Source organism: Labrus mixtus, chromosome 24, assembly GCF_963584025.1.
Source record: "Labrus mixtus chromosome 24, fLabMix1.1, whole genome shotgun sequence".
Classification (NCBI taxonomy): Eukaryota; Metazoa; Chordata; class Actinopteri; order Labriformes; family Labridae; genus Labrus; species Labrus mixtus.
The window spans coordinates 12,378,876-12,400,444 of record NC_083635.1 but is presented as its reverse complement, the minus strand read 5'-3'; the positions used below and the strand labels follow the sequence as shown (position 1 = coordinate 12,400,444).

At 46.9% G+C, this 21,569-nt stretch overlaps 1 protein-coding gene across 1 annotated transcript; it reads right to left on the bottom strand.

The window, feature by feature from the left end:
• Positions 1-3,266: 3,266 nt before the first annotated feature.
• On the bottom strand, positions 3,267-15,324 carry mxra5a (matrix-remodelling associated 5a). Its single transcript, XM_061032362.1, has 8 exons — positions 14,950-15,324; positions 14,382-14,612; positions 14,106-14,235; positions 13,357-13,747; positions 9,326-13,093; positions 7,685-8,603; positions 7,165-7,491; positions 3,267-5,778 (listed from the first exon to the last, which is right to left on the bottom strand). The coding sequence occupies exons 2-8, from the start codon at positions 14,564-14,566 to the stop codon at positions 4,188-4,190; spliced, it is 7,311 nt and encodes a 2,436-aa protein (XP_060888345.1). The 5' UTR covers positions 14,567-14,612; positions 14,950-15,324; the 3' UTR covers positions 3,267-4,187.
• Between the last annotated feature and the right edge of the window lie 6,245 nt (positions 15,325-21,569).

Sequence of the window (21,569 nt, the reverse complement as noted above, 5' to 3'; positions counted from 1 at the left end):
CGAGCAGAAGAGCGTAAACAACTTTCAAAGATTCATGATAATAAATCTTTCCTTCATAATGTTGTCATGTCTCATATGAATTAGACCTTTACATAAATATTATAGGATAAATATTCCTAAACAGTTTTGGTTTGACACTCAGCAACTTGATAAAGAAGTTAATTGATGAAACTCTCTGCAGTCTGTGAGAGTCTGAAAACAAAATACCATCATGGCCGACAAATCTTTTATATCATCTCTTTTCAATTCAGCAGCTTAACGCTCTGAGACACATGATTACATGATTCACTGTGAACGCAGGCATGAATAAAGACAGCTGTCAAAAACAAGCCGATATATCACTGTTGATGAACACAGAACACGCAGTGAGCTCAGAGCGTTCAGTCTAACATCACAGACACCACAGAAGAAGAACGCTCACTGCTGCTGTCAGAACCGAGGATATCTACACATCTGACGGAGCTTCTGCTGGATTTTCTTCAAACTCCAATTCATCTGTTGCTCACACATGAAGGTCCTCAGGGTTCAGATGTATTGAAAGTGCACATTATAGTACATCATACGATAATTCCTCTGTGAAGCTTCTCTTTACTTTGAGAACGTGAATCAGCCTCCTAAGAGGGACAACACAAACTGGAAGCAACTAGACCAGGATCTCACAGGGTTTAAGAGGCTACATTAAGAGGATGGTTGGGAGGAGGCCTCTGAGAGGAAAGCTACCAAATACCGCGACTTGGTCTATCAGAGCAGGGAAAAAGGGGGGGCAGACCTGACTATTCCCAGTGGAAGTTTGCTGTAAGAAGGGAGGGGAAGGTCTGGGGAGGCAGCACAGAGAGCCTCTTGCAGGCTTTGCTTCAGGTTGGAGGAGACAAGCTGAAAACCAGGAGAAGATGGGCAATGACCTACCATCACTGCAGACCCGCCAACTGCAGGATGCTGTGGATCAGGGTTGAAACATCGGATGAAAGTTGGTCATCAACTGAGGACATCTTCTCCTGGTCGAACGCTAATGTCACAACACGTGACAGAAGGTGCAGCGTAAGAAGAGGAAGACATGCATGGCGGCTGAAAAAGGGCAAAATGTCCTGCAACATCTCAGAAGATTTCCATTTGGAGAAACAAGCTGCAAACTCAGACAGAATCCTGCTGCAGACAAAAATAAATACCTGCAAAGGCGCCGTAACGCGCGAAATCATGCTGTGTGAAAACAGAAAAACACAGAGAACAAATGCGACAGAAAATGTTGCAAAGCATCAACATTCTCCAGGCCTGCATCACTCATGTGTTTGCAGTGTGCTTCCTGTTAAAGCATGGCTCCGACTTGTCAAATGCAATCATTTGGTTTGTTGTATGCATTAAAACTTTTGTTTTATGTTTTTATTTTGCTCCCTTTTTGAATTTGCACCATTTCTTTGAAGGAAATTCTTTAGTGCCGTTGCAGCTTGAGGCCCCCGAAGCATCTCGTCTGTAAAGTGTTACACAAAAAGAAGAGGATTCGTCTTGATTAGCATTTGTTTTTCAGTTTCCTCTGAACTTAATCTGAGGCCCCAGAAATCAGATAAGCACAGGAAAGAGCATGACTTTTTATCTAACGCTGATGACTGTCTCTTTCAGTAATGAGAGCAAACAGCTGGGCACAAGATGTGAGCTTTTTTCCAAGCAGGTTCTGGGTCACAAGCAGACACAGAGAGGTCAGAGCAGAGAGGCTGTCAGGGGGGAAAACGTGAATCACTGCAGCCTAATCAGCTCTCACAGTGGAAAATGTTGCTTTCATGTGCAGGAGGAAAGCTTAAGAGCATCAAAAAGAGGGAGTAGAGTTCTTTAAAAAAAAAAAGGAGGAGGAGTCACGGAGCCTGAGAGTCCTCAAAGTGTGACTCTTTCAGGCTGAATCAGCTGAACTAATGTGGGATTTCCTCACCGCTCCAGATGTTTCTACTCTCTGGAAGACGAGACGGCCGCTGTTTCCCCACAGCGATGATTGCAAGTTTGCAGAGTGACGGTGACCTACTTCCTTCTCCCAAAACACGAAGTTCAGCTTTTTTTCCTCAACATTTTTATCAATGCTCTGCTCTCTAAAGCCGGAGCAAAACCCTTAGAACTTTTACAGTCATTCAGTTACCAAAAAGTCACAAACGTCTGTATGTTTCCAAAGGTTTCCTCATTTTAAAAACACTTCTCATCTTTATTTATTCCACTGGGATTAACTCATCTTCAGGGATGAGTCCGATTCACGACAGAGTTGTTTTAGAGAAGCAACATGACAAACTTCAAAGTTTGATGTCCTGCCATATAACAGGACCAGAAGGTAGAAGGACCACTTCTCATTGAATATTTCTATATAACGCCAACTATTGGTAAGACCCAGTAAGACCTGTATGACTTCAGTCAGAGACCATACAAATTACCGTATTTGTACGGTACAACACCGACATCAATCAGTCCCCGACATGTATCAAACCCGATATGCATCAAACCCCAACATGCATCAAACCCAACATGCATCAAACCCAACATGCATCAAACCCGACATGCATCAATGCCAACCTTTATCAATCCCCAACATCTATTAAAATTCCGACATGCAACAAACACTGACATGCATCAAAACCCCGACATGCACAGTGGTGCCAGGGCCCGGTATGGTACGGTTAAACCATTGAGTATTTCCATCCCCCCCCCCCCTCCCCCAAGAACAAAATCATTACAATGTTTGACTCTGAACTTCATAAAAAAAAAGGTGAAAATCTTTATTAAAATATGGTTAATTTCTTTTGCATCACAGTCTGTCAAAGACAAATAATTTACAAGGCAAAGCACAAAACCTGTATCAGCATTTTTCAGAAGCAGATTAAAGGAATGTGAGATACTTCTCCCAGAAACACACTGAAGAGCGTTTTTAAACCTGGGCCGGGTTTTTACAGGTTTAAAGGATAGTTACAAGTTTGGAGTCGTCAAATTAGTGTTGTAGTACTCGAGATCCATCTAGAGACCACTTTTTGAAGGTCTCGGTCTCGGAATCAAAAGCATTTTTACTTGGTCTTGTCTCGGTCTCAGACTGGGTGGACTCTGGATTTTAATCTAAGACCGGTCTGGACAACCACTGACACTATTTTCCCCCGTCATTGCTGTGATTAGAAGGAAAACTCCCCTTTCTAAAATAATGAATAACTTCAATTAATTTGTAGTTTGATCCCCCCCTCCTCTTGGTCTCGGTCCTGACTCGGTCTCGATACCTAAATGTCTTGGTCTCTGAGTACTCTGGTCTCGGGTATGTCTTGGTCTCGGTTAGTTTTTTCAATGGAGTCCATTAGCTTTGTAAAAAAAACTTTCAGTGGATGTGAATCTACCACAGGATTTCTAAAAATAGGCCCAGATTTAAAAACAAAAAGTGTCATAAAGATGGACAGTTTATGAAAGATCACAACAGAAGTCTTCGGGTAAAAGAATCTTTGCAACATATTTCTGTTGTTAAGTCGACAGTATTTCCAAGTTAGAAAATAAAGATGCATTTCTTTATAGCTTGACATAATCTGTCATTGTCAGGAGAGACTGGACGATCAGTACAGGATCAGTGGAAAGCATCAGTAACACCTGGAGGGGAGTTTTTAGGGTCAGGATCTGAGAGTGGTTTTTGTAGACTGTCACTGAATGTCTCGCTGAGATTTCAGATTGTGAGGGCGGTTTGATGTCGTGTTGGCTCCTCCAGGGAGTTTATGTTTTGGGTCCTGTTTGTCTGTAAGCAGAATTTCTCATTTGATTCTAGAAAACCATTAAATGTACCTACCTTGGTCTTGATTATTGTTAAAGGGTCTCTTCTGAGCTCTATCTTATTTACAAAACTAAAACTAAGACCTTATATCTCACTGTCCTGTTTCTAAGAGCTTCGGTTTGAATTTATGCATCGAAGAATTGTTTTCAAAATGCCAAAATGAGGGAACATAGGGCCTAGTTTTGAAGGCGGAAAATTTCATAGAAATGAGGGAACACCGGGCTGAGGGAACATAGATTTCCAACCACTAAGCCGGACACACTCAAACCACCACTGCTGGTTCATAACAACTTGTTTCAACATGGTGACAGCAGTTTGTACATCGTATTGATCAGTTAAAACATGACCTGCTTTAAGCTATAGGCAGTTGCTTGGGCATTACAGTATGGAAACAGACCATGAGGGTTAGTGGAAGTCTTCAGAACACATTGAGAATTGTGGATTTAGTGTCTGTGCCGATGGCGTTCCTGGCTGTGCATCGGTACACACCAGCGTCTCTATGTGTTGGGTTCTGGATGATGAGGGAACCTTGCGGATGGAGATATTTATTCCCAAACAGTCTAGGTTGCGAACTCACCGCCAGGCGAGTTTTATCAGGCGTTTCCCATGCCACGTCTGCTCGAGGGATCCCGGTCGCCACACAGTTCAGCTGAACCGCAACTCCACGTTTGGCGTACGTCATAGAGGGAGGGCCGTTGGTGATTCGCGGTGGGTATGCAATCACGATAACAGACAGAGAAAGCTTAGAGCTGCCATACTCGTTTGCAGCGCGGCAGATATAAGACCCCCGATCATAGACGGAAACTTGTTGAATGGCAAGCGTCCCATTGGGCAGCACAGCATAGCGTCCAGCTCTCTGCGGCCTGTTGAGGACCACCCCGCTGGGAAGTGTCCATGTCAGTCTGAGGGGCTCGCCGCTGGTCAGACAATGAAGCAGAAGTGTTTGTCCATTAACCACGCTGACAGGAGAGTTGTATCTGTTGAGGATCTCTGGCTTTCTCCCTGGGGACAACGTGATGATCTGCTCTGCAAGCCCTCGAGAATTATGCCCCAGACAACGGTACATCCCAGCTTCAGCAACAGAGGGGTTACTGATGATCAAAGAGCCGCTGGGGTGGTGGAAAAACTTTGAGAACCGGGCACCACTTTGCAGAGGCGTGCCGTTGGGCAACATCCAAGTAACACGAGGTGGTGCTAAACCCTCGAAGGAGCAATTCAAAGTCATGGCGTTCCCAACTGTCAATGACAAGCTATCTGTTTTTGAACCTCTAATTTGAGGTCTGTCGACAAGCTCCTTCACGTCCAAGTTAACCACCAGCCGAACCTCCCCTCCTTCATTACGAGCGATGCAAGCCAGCTTCCCTGAATCTGTCCTCTTGGGCGAATGGATTTCCAAAGTACCATTTTGATGCACCGTCATTCTGTTGCTCTTGTACGGAGCAGGAAGGATCACATTTCCTGGTAGAACCCACATGATGCGAGGAGTCGGTTTTCCCTCCGCCACACAATCAATCAACTTCCTCTGATCTGGGAGAGCAGCGACCTTGACGCTGTTGGATTCGCCTCTAAAGCCATTGATTACCGGAGACTGCACCAGAACCTCCAGCTTGGTGACTTTGTGGTCTTGTCCTGCGTTGTTCCTGGCCATGCAGGTGTAGTTACCTCCATCAAAACGCTGGACCTTCTGAACCACCAGTGTCCCATCATCCAGGATCTGGTATTTGTCAACAGCAGGGGAGATAAATTTATTCATTGGGGATATCCAGGTGATGCCTGGCAGTGGATCCCCTTTGGCGTTACATCTCAGAGTAACTGTTTCACCGTAGAACACCTTGATGGTCTTTTGGTTTTTATCCTGGATTTGTGGCTTGGAAGAGACAACCTTTACCTTCACTCTGACCTTCATCTCATCTTTGCCCAGTTGGTTCTCAGCGTAGCAGGTGTAGTCGCCTTCCTCAGGTACACCGACATCATTGAAGTACAGTGTCCCGTTGTCAAACACCACATACCTGGAGTTCAAAAAGGGAGAGGAGTCAGATTTACTGTTACACATGTACGACTGCAGATCAAATTTAAAGAAGAATTCATGCTTCAGTGAAATTATTGGCGGCAAATATTCTAAATGAAGTACGTCCACAGAAAGTTGTTGTCGACAGGCTCTGATTATCCTATATGTGTGACATCACATAAATGATCCCTACACAGAGATAGACCCCTATGTTCAAGAGAGAGCAGATTTTCTTTAAACACAAACAGATGTTACTCTCTTCAAAGTGACCAGACTCCATTGACAAGAACAGTCAAATTAGCATGCAGTACGTGGGCATTTCTGGCCTAGAGTTGGGTTAATTGGTGAATAAGTTTGTTAGCTTGTATCCAACACAACATAATGGTTTTAAAAACAATCTGAGTCTGTCAGTGGCAACAGCATGAAATGTGAACAGGTGCACCCAATGATTATGCTGTAGCCATTACAGCCTGTTGGCAGCTGGGGGCTCCAATCGACTGGATCATTTCCAAAATAAAAGTATCCACCCATTGGTAATTCAGACCCCTAAAAATGCCAGAATTAAAAATTTTAAACATGCAATTATACAAATTAATTCCACTGCTAATAAAAGAGGTTTTTGCTTTCCACTACAGAGGGTCTGTAATTATCTGTATCAGTGTATTTTTTTCAGATGAACATAAAGCCAGCAGAGTGTGATGCCCCCTCAGTCTTCTCTCTGTCTCTGTACAGCTTGCATGTGTCAGAATGAAACATGTTTGGTTGCCCAACCTTAATAGACCGACATGTCGAATTTACTGTGTGCACTGTATGTCATCGCAGGAAGCAATAAATACTGCTGACATGTGAAGGAGTTTTTGTGTTGCAGCAACAAATGCCAAAATTGGTTCTTGAAGTAATTTTCTTTGGAAGTGAGGAGTCATTAATCTTCCAGTGGTGAGCTGCCACTGAAGCACACAGTCAGAGAACAGGTTCTGTTGAGTGATTAGGACATTTTTAATGAATCCTTATATACCACTGTTAATAAATGTCTGGTATGTAAAGCTCAGAATCTTTTGTGGAGAACAGTGACTTCCCTGATGACTGGTTGCTCTCCAGAACAGAACAAATAATCACATGTTGGTACATTTCTCTCATATAATGTCCATAAAACTACAAGTTTTATATAAAGTGGGAAGAGGGGGCGGACAGTGATGTATTACATTGATCCAATATTCAACCATAAGTTGCAAAAGCTGCAAAAGTCCTTTTCATGACAGTCACTGTTTACACTCTTGGTTATTTATAAATGTGGGCGTGCCAGCTTTAGTTGGTTTTGTTCAACATGATTTGAGGTTCGACAGGTTCACAGGATCACCATAACAAAGAGACGTTCATTGTGTCATACCTTCGACTGCGCCCTCCGCTAACACCGTCCCGTTGTTTGACCGGGTTGACCATGGTGCCGTCCGGCAGTGCCCAGCTGATCTCTGGGTTAGGTAGACCCGAGGCCACGCAGTCCACCTTCAGGTCTCCACCGTACACCACCTCCTGACTGGACTGCTGCTGCTTCTGCTTGATCTTAGCCGCCCTGGTCAGCACGTTGACTTTCAACTGGACGTAGTCGTCGCCCATCTTGTTACGAGCCACGCACAGGTAGTCCCCGCTGTCGGTGTCCATCGCAGAGCGGACGGTTATCGTGCCGTTGGGAAAGACCTTGATCCTGGGGTCGAAACTGCAAGGATAATAGAAACAAAAGTATTAAGGTAACAACAGGTCTTTGTACCTTATTAATGACATGTGTGGTCCAAGAAAAGACTTCAACAGAAGCCAAAGGGGAACATTAAGACAGACAGAGAACATATTGTGCCCTGTCATAGCATTGTTATCTGAGAACAAGGGATGAGAGAGAGCAGTGATTTTCTTACCTAAACTGAGCATCCACCAGCTTCTTTGAGGGCGTCCTCCACATGATCCGAGGCGCTGGCTCACCCCTCGCCAGACAGTCAAGCAGCAGCGTCCCTCCATAACTCACGTCTGTTCTCAGGGGGGATGACGAGATGATGGTAGCCTTGGCAGCGTTGACATTCCTCCTAACGTTCAGGTTCACTGTTCTCTTGCTGGAAGCCACCACGTTGCTGGCCGAGCACTCGTATCTCCCAGCATTCCCCGGGCCCAGTCCCCGTATACTGAGTGTCCCGTTGGGGAAGACAATGAGGTTGCGTCCAGTAATGGATTGAGAAGCAATGAGCTGTAGGCCATCAGGTGTTGCCCAGCGGATGACTGGCTGTGGGGAACCCGTGGCGGTGCAGTGGATGAAGGCGGTGGCGCCCTCTTGGAGCGTAGTGTTCTCTTGTTGGGTCTGCTGAATCACAGGAGGCAACGCAGAGACGTAAAGACGGACTGAGACTGTGTCAGCACCTGCTGCGCTGCTGCCAATGCACTTATAAATCCCTCTGTCTGTGAACATGGCCTGACTGATCTGGAGGGTCCCGTTACTCGATACGGCCACACGCTGCTGAGGCGTGAAGCCAACAGGGGCAGCAGGCATGCGAACTTGGTTAGGGAGCACCCATGTAACTCGAGGCGTAGGGTGACCCTCCACTTTACACTCCAAATCAACTCTGCCACCCGGATGCACGGTGACGTCTCTGTGACGAGGTTGGAGAACCACAGGATGCTGAGACAGGACCACAAGGTTGACCACCATGTTGTCTGTGCCAAACTGGTTCTGGACCGTGCACAGGTACTGACCCCCGTCCATGGGCTGGATGTCACTGATGATTAACGTACCGTTTTGAAGGACCTCAAATCTCTGGATCCTGGTGTTCTTAGCAATGCTCGCCCCTGCATGGATGGAAAGAGAGTCACAGTGTTTCTTAAACATCAAACTAATTCATCTCCTTGTTTACATTTCCCCTGGGGTCAAGTATGCTTCTGACTGCCCCAAGGTCAAAGTTCAATCTCAAGGGTCACCAAGCCTTTTCGTCAGAAGTGCTAAAGCTCAGATTTTTCTGCCTCCACATGTCTGTCTCTCACACTGCCTGTTTTTAAATCAAACCTTAAAATGCTATTTTATTTCTTTGCTTTTGGCTCATACATCTGTCCTCACACATTAACTTCTCTACTGCATGTCCAGTGGTTCTTACTTTGGTCTTTATTGTTTCTATGTTTGATCGCACTTTGGGGGAGTTTGTGTTGTTTGTAAATGTGCTTTATTATAAATTTGGATTGCAGTTGTTTGTGAGTGTTTAAATGTCTCTCAGACTCTCCTGAAAACAAAACAAATGTATTGTTACCCCCAGCTGAGTTATAAAGAGGACTCTGGTGCCCCTCCAAAGCAAAATGCAGAAACCCCAGATGGACAAAACCCAAGAAAATGAAGAAGGCCTAGCATGTATGCCCACATTAGTAGCAGTTACAATGCTTTTAATAAGTTTGATATCACTTATTGGACCAGAAAGAATTGGTTTTCTTCGAGAATAAACTATTAGACTGATAAAATACTTAATTTAATACTAATACTAAAATCCACCTAATGCTGAGTTATGAGATTGAGTCATACATACCACTGGCAACCTTAGTCCAGGACAGGAAGGGCATTGGCTCGCCCTCAGCCTCACAGGGAAGCCGAGCATCTGTTTCTGCTTTCACAGTGAAAGTCTGGAAATGAGTCTTCGTTATCCTTGGCTTCCCACCTGGAGCAGATCCCGGTGCCGGTACCTGGTGCTTCCTGGATATGTCCTGAGTGCTCGTTAGCAGTCTCTGTGTGAATGCATCAGCTCGGACTGCAGGCGTTGATGGGCCTGGGGCGGTTGTCTGCTTGATTGTTGGCTCTCTGGTTGATTTCAGCGATGGGGAAGTTGGTTTTGCACTGTGAGATAGATCCAGTGTGTGGTCAGGTGGATGGGTTTCAGGATGGACCGCAGATGTCCCCTGAGGTTCTGGTGTGGTGCTGGATTGGGTTTGATGGTCTTGATTGTGGTTGTTGATTCTCAGACCCTCCAGAGTGGTGGCTCTCGGGGAAGATGTTTCAGGTGTCACATCAGGGCGTGACGTTGTAGCAGAGGGAGGTGCTCCTGTATTCGCATTAGCTTCCTTTGACTCACTGCTTGTGCCTTTATTCTGTGGAGAAGTATGATAGGCACTTTCAGCTCCCTTTGTGGTCACCTGTTCTGTGTCCACATCATCGACCAACAGGATGCTTGGTGTTGTTAGAATCCCACTTGAAGCAGGCACAGGGGTTGTCTTGATTTCACACTCGATCGAGGAGGCAGCTGAGGCCGATTGGAGCAGATTTACAGTGTCTTTATCTGTGAAATCATGGCCTGATTGATTCGCCTCGACATCTGTTTTCACTTGGGTTACAGTGTGGAAACCCCTGGAGGAATAGACAGAGGTTGTTGCCGGTCCAACGTCTCCCATTACGCCTCCCTTTTGCCTCCCCTCTGAGGGTTCAACAGGTGGAAGAGGGCTGCTCATAAACGTCTGCTGAGTGGTCCATGTGAGCCTCTCAACGATCTCTGCACTCTCTGAAATTCCCAAGGCTGTTTGAGAAATTGCCTTTCCGTGACCTATTCCTGGAGAGGCTGTTGGAAAAGATGGTGCCGCTGACGTGCTCTTGAACAGCGGTTTGGCTCCGTCTAGTTGGCTGTTTTTCGTTTCTGGGGGAGAGGATGGTAGTGAAGAGAGTTTGTCGTCATGCCCTGGGACTGTGCTTTCTTTATGACTCATTCTGCCTGATGTCCTTGCTTGACTTGGATCAGGGGTATTAAAACTGACTTCTAATGGTTCTATTTTAATCTGTGTGAATGCAGTAGTCATGGCGGGTGACGTCGTGGTGGCATTAAAGTGGAGGGGTTTATTCAGCTTTTGTTTCCTTCCGTTCGGCCTCCGGCGACGCCCTCCATTCCTTCTCTTAGAGTTAGGTTGTCCTTTAGAGCCCCTCCTTCCTGAAGCTGGAGCTGAAAGCGTGGTTGATGGAGATGCTGTTGTGAGCATCGCATTACGCGCTGTGTCATTTGGTTGAGTATGAGGCGGAGATGTTGATGAATTTTCCCCGTGGCTTGGCCCCGATTCATTCTGGTCGACCGAAGAGATGACTTCACTTCCACTCAAAGTGAGGTCTCTATCATTATCAGAGCTGGCAACGACATCCGGGCTCTCGTCCAGACCCTCGCTCTCCTTCAACGCCTTGGACTGATCAGCTGTTGTGTCTCCGTCCACATCTGTATTTGTGCTCTGGTTCTCTTGTACAGAATTTGTATGGCTTCTGCTCGCCGTGTTTGTGTTCGCCTGCCAGAAAGTGACAGCATGCAGGGGAACAGATGTGGTCTGTGGGAGGAAAAACTCACTGTTTGAAGTTGTGTGTATGTCCAAGTTTGTATCATGGGTTGTATGTTGTACATTAAATGCAATGTGGGTTGTGTATGGCTCTGCTGAAGCTTGGATTGTGTGCTGACTGTTTGATGTCCTGCCATGTGTTGTTTGTGCAGCGTTGCTGTTAGATGTCACACGTGCGTCTTTGCCTCGTGTAATGTCTTCATGAGTTCCTCCTGGCGTTGTTAAGCCATCTTGGTCGCCTCTTTCCTGCTCGCCATCAGATGATCCCTCAAAAGCTTCCTGTGTCTGCGTTGTCTGCTCCGTCATTTCCCTCTCTGGGATTTGAGTTACAGCGTTCTGAGTGTTTCTATCTCTAATCTTTGCCAAAATGTCCGCCCATTTCTCCGGGTCTATTTTACTCTTTGACACATTGATTTTCCTCCTGCTCTCGATCACGTTCTTCCTGTCGTCATCGCGGGATACCGCAGGTTTCCGCGGCGCTAACGGCCTTCTCCACGCATTCCTCGACGGATGGACCCCCCTCCTGCCACCTGGAAGCACCCCTCCAGGGATTCTCCTTCTCACAGCATCCAGTGGGCTTTTTGGTGCCTGAGTGACCTCTGCGTCCCCTGAAGCCTCCTCGATTTCCTCTGTGGGGACTTTAATCTGAGTGCTGACCCCTGAGGCCGACTGAGGTCTTGCTGGAAACTTCCTCAAAGGCCTTATAACTCCTTTTCGCCTGACCACAGTGACTTTTGTAGCCAGCGTGTCCACACCGTGTTGATTTATGGCGATACATTTATAAAACCCATTGTCCAGGATCTGACTTTGAGGGATATGAAGCGTGCCGTTGGAATAGACCGAAGCTCTAGAGGAGTTTGCTCGGAAACTCACAATGTTGCTGCTTGGCAGAATCCAGTTAATTTCCGCATCAGGGGAACCAGACGCTGTGCACGGCAGAGAAATGGGGCTCCCTGCAAATCCCTCCACAGATGTGACTGAGGTGTCGTCTCCTGGGGGGGAGATAGAAGAGTCCTGCACTGTTAGGTGGAAAGGCAAGACCGCTAGATCTCCGTGAACCTTGGCGACGCAGTAGTAAATTCCTGCGTCCGTGTGGCTGACAGCTTTAATAAGCAGCTGCCCTTCATCGGACACAGACACCCTGTTGTCTGCACTGCTGTACGGAGCTTCCACCTTGGAGCCATCTGGAAGCATCCAGTGGATGACTGCTTGTCCAGAACTCTGAACGTTACAGTCCATTTGACTTGGCCTTCCCAGGATAACACTCAGCGCTTTACGAGTCGTGTTCGTCGACTCGATCATAACCCATGTCCTCCTCTGTCTCTGCACCAGCTCGGCCTCCACCGTCTCTGACAAATCACTGCTCAGGATCAGTTTCACCGTCTTGGCTGACGACTGAAGTCTGTTCAGCTGGAGGTCTGCAGAGTTCTGCATCAGCCACGCTGGCTGGGCCATCATGTTCACTTTAACACCTGTGTAGTACTGTGCATCCTTCTCAGAGTCCTGTCTGTACACATACGTAGGGTGAGGATCCTTTCTGAGCAGAATGCCTCTTTGTAAGTGTGCAGGCACACTGCTGTAGTACGCAATCAGCCTCCACAGCCGCTCATACCTTTCTCTATCTACAGAGCATTCAATATCCACAGAGAAGGTCATGTTGGAGGCCAGATGGAGCTGGTCCACCTGCTCCCAGTTGATCTTAGTTAGCCTTCTCGGCTCACCAACGCTGCACTGCAGATCCACCTCATTCCCGTGTTCATCCGACAGACCCATTGAGATGTTTCCAAAAGGTTCCCTGAAGTCCCCCGTGCTTTTGACCTCAGTGTCCGCCTCATCAGGTGGAGAAGTCCTGTGAGGGGAGCTGATGACGGGGCTGCTGCAGACCACCTTCTCCACAGCCTGGAGCTCTTTCCTCCGGAGGGGTCTGGGAGACGAGCACATCGGGCACAGCTGGCCACCGGGGAGCGCTCTGTCCTTTTTACATTTCAAGACACCTAGAGGAAAAACAACAACAACAACACTGTCAATAAGATCTAAAGACTAGTCTCCTGTATCATTTTTCACATTTTATGGCAGTTAATAAATGCATTTATACATACATGTCTTTTTTCAAACTTTAATTCTGCTGTTTTTTTGAAAACATGCATGTTTTATTTAATAAGTACCCTGTGCAGTTTTCTTCAGTACACCTCAGAGTACTTGGGAACACACAACTCCAAAATATTAATTATCTAAAGTCTCGAACCCCCAGACTCACCTGGTGAGGTCTTAAACCAATCCTGGAACCACCCCATGTTGCAGTCGCAGGTCCACGGGTTCCCATGGAGGTACAGGTTCTCTAGCTGAGGCATGGTGTCCAGCAGCGTGGAAGACAGAGCGGTCAGCCCGTTGTCCGACAGGTGCAGGTGTCTCAGCGTGGAGACGTGGAAGTGTCCCATCAGAGAGAAGGTGGAGAAGGTGGCCGGGTGAAGCTGCTGAAGCCGGTTTCCTTCCAGCTGCAGCAGACGCAGCGAGGTGAGGCCCTGGAAGGAGTCCGGGTGGATGAACTCCAGCCGGTTGTGGTCCAGGTGTAACCTCGCCAACGACCACAGACCCTGAAGGGTGTGTCTGTTGATCTCCTTCAGTTTGTTGTAGCTCATCTTCAACATCTGAACCAATGAGGAGACACAGAGTCATCATCAGTAAACATGAATTAAAGAATTTAAGAGGCCTCTTTTATCTTATTTGGCACATTTGGTAGTGTCCTGTCAATCACAGGTAGCCCCGCCCTAACTCCTCCCCCTCTTTCTGGTCTCTGTGACTCTAAGTGGAACCATCATTTACTAATGAACATCATGTTGTGTTGAAGAACCAACAACCATCAAAGTCGCCTCCTGCTGGCCAGTACAGAGAATGCAAGGCTCTTCACTTATAAAACCAAGAGGCTACTTCTAATCCTCACTCACCTTCTCCTGCACATGATCAGTCCAAACATTCATTCAGAGGTAGAGTTAATGTGAGGTGTACCTGCAGTGATGTGAGGTCCCTGAACGCACCGTCAGGCACACTGTGGATGTCATTCCCATGAACCATCAGCAGCTCCAGCTTCTTCAGACCAGACAGAGATGTGTCTGTGATTTTATTGATGCTGTTGAACCTGAAACAACAATTCAACAACATCTAGTCCAAATATGATCAACTTTTACAAACAAATGCAATTAAAACCCGAGTTTATGTTGTCTAAAATATGCTGTGAAACGCTAAATGAATGACTTTTTGATGATGCCAGATTGAAGCACTGACCCCAGGTTGATGCGCTCCACGTGTTTGGAAACAGCGGCCGGGATGGTGAGGAGGGAACGGAAGGTGCAGTGCAGCTCGGTGGGCTGAGGGCACGAGCAGGACCGGGGGCAGGGGCCAGGGGTGACCGGGGGCAGGATCACCAGGAGCAGCAGAGGGAGGAGGACGCACAGCGCTGGGGTCTTCATCTTTATCCACGGGGAGGGGCGCTCACTGGAGATGTCCTTTCAATAACTTACCAAAGAACGTTTTTATTATTATTTCGATAGATCACGAGCGTCTCTGACAGAGTAAAACAGACCATGGAGAGTGTAAAATCTAAAGGATTGAAACTTTAAATTGGAATAAAATGAATCCTTATTCGACATTTATAATCAATCAGAGGTTAAGTTGATTCTCCGGAGAGCTGGTCAGACTTTGGCTCACGTTTCGTGCGTAAACTCTCTGCCTCCGTCTCCGCATGAATGGATGAACTCCGCAGGATTACGCAAGTTGCGCCGCAGCCAAAGTGCTTCCTAAATATTTAAAAACCTCATCTCTAAACAGTGCAATGGAATATAAATTATCTTACCTCAAAGACGTGATATCGTCTCTGCTGGGAGCTGCACAAAATCCATTTCAGCATGGGGGGGAAAAAGCACGAAATAAAAATAAAAAAAACTTAACGACGAAATAAAGTTACAGTAAGAAATCTGAAGCAACAGATATTTATTTAAACTCCTGAGAGGGGGGAGGGGGGAGAGAGGGTCTGACTCCTCTCTGTGTGGACCTGCAGCCAGAAATGAGTGAAGTAGAGTTTGTGCAGCGCAGCGCAGCGGAGGCGCCACAGGAGGAGCCAGGAGGAGTCTTCGGAGGAGATCGGGGGTGAGCAGAGTTTGGGGGTCCTGACTCAAAGAAAAGAAGCTGCTGAGTGTGAGAGAGCGCGGTGAGTGTTGCTGGGAATCCTGAATGAGTCAGAGTGGAACCATGAGGAGTCAGATTAACCGCTGAAGTTTACAGTTTCTAAACAGCTGGATGGAGACGGAGGAGGAAACATGAGGATAAACAAACTGTGGACTCAGAGCTGAAGATTAAACTCAAGTGTCTCTCAACACTAAGTTTGAAATCAACACATGTGCCCTTATGAAAGGATAAGTACTCGATGAAGACCCCCCCCCCCCTCCTTGCTCCAGTCGTACCCCTATATCCTACTGATATGTTACATAACCTACCCTGTTGTCTTTAGTTGCCACAGCAACCAAAACAGCATCCCACCTTCATCAGACCCAGGCTGTGTTGATGCGAGCTGCAGGTAGTGACAACTCTGAATGTGCAAAGTTTGCAATGACAGTAGCAAACCTCCCTAAGCGGGCCCCGTCTGCCTGCACTCCTGAGAGTTGCATGTGTTACTCGATGAAAGTGACAATAAAAAGATGTTTTGACTGAAAGTTATTGAATTCTTTATGGTTTTTGATGATTTTGAGGTGAACTTTGGACGTTTACATTTCACATTTGTTGTTGTTGTCAGAATATTTACGGTGATGGTCGCTGGTTCGAGGTTGCCCCCCCTCAGGCCCAAACAGGCTCTAGACTCGCCCCTGATTACAGACAAGCCTGACACACTTTGAAAGGTCCTTCAAGATGACAAAGAAGTCCCTAACAGGACGACGCCCGAGCCTAAAAGGTGTTAAACTGCTGATGTGTTACTTCTCTCCGTCGCTGCAGGTAAACTCTGCAGCCCTTTCATTAACACTGACTCATATCTGCACAGCATGCTCTCAGACACACTGACGATGGAAAAACAGAAGCATGCACAGACACATACAGACACACACAGAGGATACAAACAGAAGGGAGCCGCCGCAGGGAGACTTTCAGGAGGTGTTGTCATTTCATCAAACTGAAGCAGATCAGATTTTATGGGACTTAATTTCCTTCCATGAGATCAGGAGGTGAATATTTGGACTCGCTGATGTTAAATTCCTGCTTGTCCTTCTTCAAACACTTCATGTGCTGTTAGCTTTGGCCCCTCAGCTCCTCCCCCTCCTCCTCTTCTTCTTCTCTAGATATCTCTATTCAGCCGTCCTCAGAGTCCTGGCTCTGTGTCCTGCTGAGGTTGGAGGTTAAACGTGAAGGGTGGAGTGTGGTTAGAGAGCCTCCATCCATCAGCGTGTCACTGCAGGCCGATAACACACCTGCACCAAAACCCACATCAGACGAAGGTCAAGAGACCCCGAGGAAGGACTCGATGCATCATCAGAGGAGCGGGGTGGGTTTGATTTGAAGAATAAACATTTCAAAGCGCTCCTGAAAGAACACAGAGATGTCACAGTTTGCACAGAATAACACAATCTTTCTCCTCCAAGGTGCAATCCAGTCCCACGTCATCCTGAGGTCGGCTTCTCTGCAGGGTTTGATGCATCTTGAAGGACACCAGAAGGACCTGGGGTTAAAGAGAGGGGCACTTTTTAAACACTCTTTGTCTTATAGGGTTCATAAAGTGAGTCACAAGTAAGATGCAAGGTCAGAACGGGTCTATTGATGACGTCATGTGTGCAACAATAAAAACCATGACAGCGTCTGAGTGAAGCTCTCAGAGGCCGGGGGCGCCTGACTCCAGAGATAACTGCAGAAAATAATACGGCTGCATGCTTAACTTTTACAGCTTCTGTTTAAAGTCGTTCTAAGATTCGTTTTTAATCGTGATTATTTCTGCTGACTTTCATCTCTCAAACAAGGTTTTTTTTTTTTCTCAGTGAGGTTTTGGTCTGCGATGAGAGGGTCGCACGCCGCAGGAATCCGCTGCGATGGCTCAAAGCACAAACAGCCTGAGAGCAGATCCATAAAAACCCGGAGAGAGAGAGAGAGAGAGAAACGCCACGAACGGAAAATCCTGTCAACCCAGATTTTATATCAGAGGAGGAAGTGTGGTCGCTTTAATCAGAGGGAACCAACCAGAACACAGAGGGCTTATGTCTCCAATGGATCCTTTCATTTATGACTTAACCATCATCGCCTACAATAGCTGCCCATGCATTCTCTTTATTGAATGTAAAGTTATTCTCAGAATCAACACTCTCTAATGAGTTCAGAAATAAATCTGCTGATCCTGAAGTTTGAAACTCAGCCGTCGTTAAAGGAGAAAAGGAGGAGTTTGGTTTGGTTTGTTTGGCCTGCAGCAGTGAAACCGGTCGTCATGGCTGCATCATCATAAGGTCAAAGGGCAGGTAGCGTGACACACCTGAAAATAAACCCACGTTAACAGGCTGTGTGTGTATAAATAAATCTGACAGTGAGAGCCAGACGGACTGAATGAAAGCGGTTATAAAAGAACCTGTGAGACTTTTCCACACCCTGTAAATCTCCCTCGGTCACACATGTGGCTCTCGTATGTTTCTCAGGGCGACTCTCTGATCTAATGACGACCTGCTTGGACGGCCGCCCGCCCAGCTCTAGGCTCGCCTGGTTTGGTATCGGACATTACGTAAACACCAGGGGAAGCCTGATGCCTGGAAAGACAGAGAGGTGAAATCCTCCACATCTGCAGAGAGCCGGCTGACGAGGCAGCAGACGGTGAAGGGATCGAGTCTTCGTCCCCCCCCTCCCCTCCCCTCAGGACTGTTTTCAGAGCCGAGGAGGAGCTCAATCCCTCCAGATTTATTCTCACACTCGACAGGAAAAGGCCCAAAAATAAAAACCTCCTCTCGCATTACAATCTGCGGACAGGAGAGGGAAACACGAGTCATCACAGGATGAATAATCCTCCTCGAACTCGTCACCTCTCCACATATTTCTGAACGTTAACATGTGTCAGGCCTTTACAACACATCCTCCACTGATCTCCCCCTCGCTCCCTCCCAGCCCGACCTGGAACAGAAGACAGCGGGGAGGGGGGAGAGGTTGATGGATGTCACTCAAACTACTGCTTGATGTTTTTCCAAAGAGTTCGTTTCACGACTCAGTCTTTGCACAGGAAGAAAGAGGTTTCTGTGAAAGCGTCTGTGTCCTGATGTTCAACGATGACGCTGCTATAGCTCGCTCTCCTGCCGCGCCCTCAGAGAGCAGCTGTGACCCGGGTGTGTCACCGCGGTCCTTCTCCGAGCTTCACTCTGAGGAGACTCATCTCTGTGCTGAGGAGGAGATCCTCGTCCACAGCTGAGGAAAACAGAGCGGCTGGATGGAGCTCGGGCGAGGAAGACTGCCTGATCCTTCACCTGGATTCTCCCTGCAGGGGGGTCAGCAGTGTGTGTGTGTGTGTGTGTGTGCTCCCAAACATGCCTGCTGGTCTGCGTATGTGTGTGTTTAATGTGTCTGAACCCCCTCACACACACCTGTAGTGATTGTGTGTTTAATGAGATGTAGTCGACACCTGGCAGCAGTGCGAGCAGTCGCTCTGACCCCGCCCCCCCCCCCCCCCCTTTTTTGTCTGACACGCTTTATGACGGCGAGCAGAGAGAGACCCCTTCAACCTGAACACACACCGGGCTCTGAGCGCAGCTGCAGAACATCAGGCGGACTGTGTGTGTGTGTGTGTGTGTGTGTGAGTGAGTGTGCAGAATACAAATCAGAGAGGAACGAGGATCTGACCCAGAAACTCAAACTGAACAAACACAAACAAAAAAAACACGAGGAGGAAAATGTGCAGCGTCCTCGTCAGACTCAGATGATTCCAGCAGCTCAGATGAAGCCATGATAATAAATTATTTAGATTTATTAAGAGGGTTTTCTTCTTCTCATTAACTTGAATAAATCTCAGATTTTCATCATAAAACTGTTCTGCAGGATTTCTCTCTAAAACTCATCTGGAGGACGCAGACGAACATCTTAACGATGAACAGACAGTCGCATGTATTTGCTCATTAAGTGCTCGTTATACTTGACACGTGTGGTTTTGAATGTGTTTAACCCTGAAATCAGCGACACCTCTAGAACCCAGCTCCCCGCTTTCGTTTGTTGCAGGAGGTCGTCTCCTCACCTGCAGCTCAAGTTTAAAGAATCTGTCCTCGCAGACCAACGACTCCACGTCCTGAGAGCTGCTGATAAAGACGGAGGCCTCTGAGGGACAAACAACAAAGAGAACGCATGAAGCTCAAATCGACCCGACAGCAGACGATGAAATCATGTTTCTTTAAACTGGATCCAGCTGCTGGAAAAAAAAGCTGAAAAAATAAATTTCTAAAAACATCTGCTGAAAAACACGATGTATAGAAAACTGACCTCATCCTCGTTTGACCTGAGAACAGAACAAACTGATACACACACACAGCCACAGATACACTCCCACACACACACACAATCAATCACAGACACACACACACAGACAGACTCACACATATGCACACACTCACACAGACACACACTCAGACAGACACACAGACACACACACAGACACACACACATATACGCACACACACACACACACACACACAGAGTCATTGTGAGTGTGTCACTGATCCTTTCTGTGATGACAGCAGTCTGTTTGTGTTTTCTCGCCCCCTCAGGGGGATGACATCACACTTTAACAGCTACGATCAGCTAAAGTGGAGCTGGCGCCCAAAGATGGAGGCTCAATATGCAACTTATCACAAATCAAATATAGCTATTAGTGTTGTAGTCAAGGCAACCCTAACTGAGGCCGAGACATGCTTATGGAGAGAGCGACTCCACACACACACACGGAGACAGAGAGGAAGAAGAGGAGCACGCTCCAACATGTCAGAATAAAAATATAATAAATATCTATAAAAATATCTATAGTCGATTAAGAAACACTTCATGTGCAGGGGCGTGTCCAGAGGGGCAGCATGGGCCCCCCATGAAATCTTATTGGCCCCCCAAGGTGCAACCCCAAAATCCTTAACTATGATTGGCTATTGGCCCTGCCAGAGGTGGGACTTGAGTTGAACTCCACTACACAGGCCGGGATTCAGCGTGCAGATGTTTGTTTGCAATTTTTTAAATATTTTAAATTGTGATTTTAGACGGACTTAAAGTTGCCAATTATCTAGTTTTACTTAAAAGTCGATTGGTGCAGAGGGAAGGGGTTAATAAATGCTCTTTATTCAGGTGTGCACACAAACGCCAGAGCCCCAGCTGGGCCCCCCAAGTCCAGAAAGTCTGGACACGCCCCTGCTCATTTAAGTCCTGATGATATCTCAGTGAAGCATTCGAGCCCTCGTATGTCATCGTGCTGAGTCAGGCTAACCAGGATCAGATAAAGCTCATATTTCAGTTTATTAAACTAAACTAAAACAGATTTTTTAAACCCTGCTGGGGGAAATCAATCCCTCACAGGCAGATTCAGTTTTTCTCTCAGATTTCTTCCTCCATCCTCCAACCATCGAAGATGTTTCCAGAGTGGAAACTTTAAAATCGGATTTCTTTTACACTCAAAACATCCTGCAGGGTTAGGACCAGGGTTAGGATCTGCAGAGATTCAGAGCAGGCAGGTGACGTCATGTCCCGCCTCCTTCCAGCTTCGTCCGACAGGAGAACTTCCCTCTGTGATGGACGTGTGGCGGTCTTTCTAGAAAGTTTCCGGAGTGCATGTGTGAACAATTGTCCTGTCTCTGACCGGTGATAAATCAGAGTCTTGTTACCTCCAGGGGGGGATCGTCGCTGTGGTCGTTGTGATGTGATGTGTTTAGGCGTCATCTCTTTCCCAGCAGAGGCGTGGTGCGTTCACAGCCCCCGCTGATGACACGCTGACCTGCACGACTTGTTATTAGAGCGATGCCGTTTGGCCCGGGTGGAGCTTCACAGAAACAAAAGGCAGCAAATAGATTGAAGTGTCAGATGATTTAAAATCTCTGAAGCGTCAGTGATGTCGATATTCACAGGAGTGTTGATGCTGCACTTTAGACCTCAGAGAAAGGAAGCGTGCTCAGACTCTAAATACATCTAGTCTGGGAAAAAAACTACTGGACAAGTTAAGGACTAAGGTTAAGGTTTTGTAACTGATATTAGACATCTAAATGTTCTCTCCTTCTGGGCAATGTCACCCTGCGTCCTGAAGACTCTACATACGACTTCAGGAAGCCGAGGATTGGATCTGTGCAGCTCTGAAGTCCTGACTGTGATGACAGAGAGATTTAAAGAGCCTGCAGACTCTCACTCCTCCATCAGACGGTGACACCTTCCTGTAAACTTCAGACACACACAGAGGAAATTAAAGCTCATGAATGGACCCTGATCCAGGTTAAACTTTGGATT

What these genes read in the sequence shown, in the direction of transcription:
- mxra5a (XM_061032362.1), bottom strand. Translation starts at nt 14,566, where the DNA reads ATGAAGACCCCAGCGCTGTGCGTCCTCCTCCCTCTGCTGCTCCTGGTG. An exon ending in CTGGACTAAGGTTGCCAGTG is followed by an intron (nt 8,604 to 9,325) that starts GTATGTATGACT and finishes CCATCCATGCAG; the next exon opens with GGGCGAGCATTGCTAAGAAC. An exon ending in AGCGGAGGGCGCAGTCGAAG is followed by an intron (nt 5,779 to 7,164) that starts GTATGACACAAT and finishes TTTGAACTCCAG; the next exon opens with GTATGTGGTGTTTGACAACG.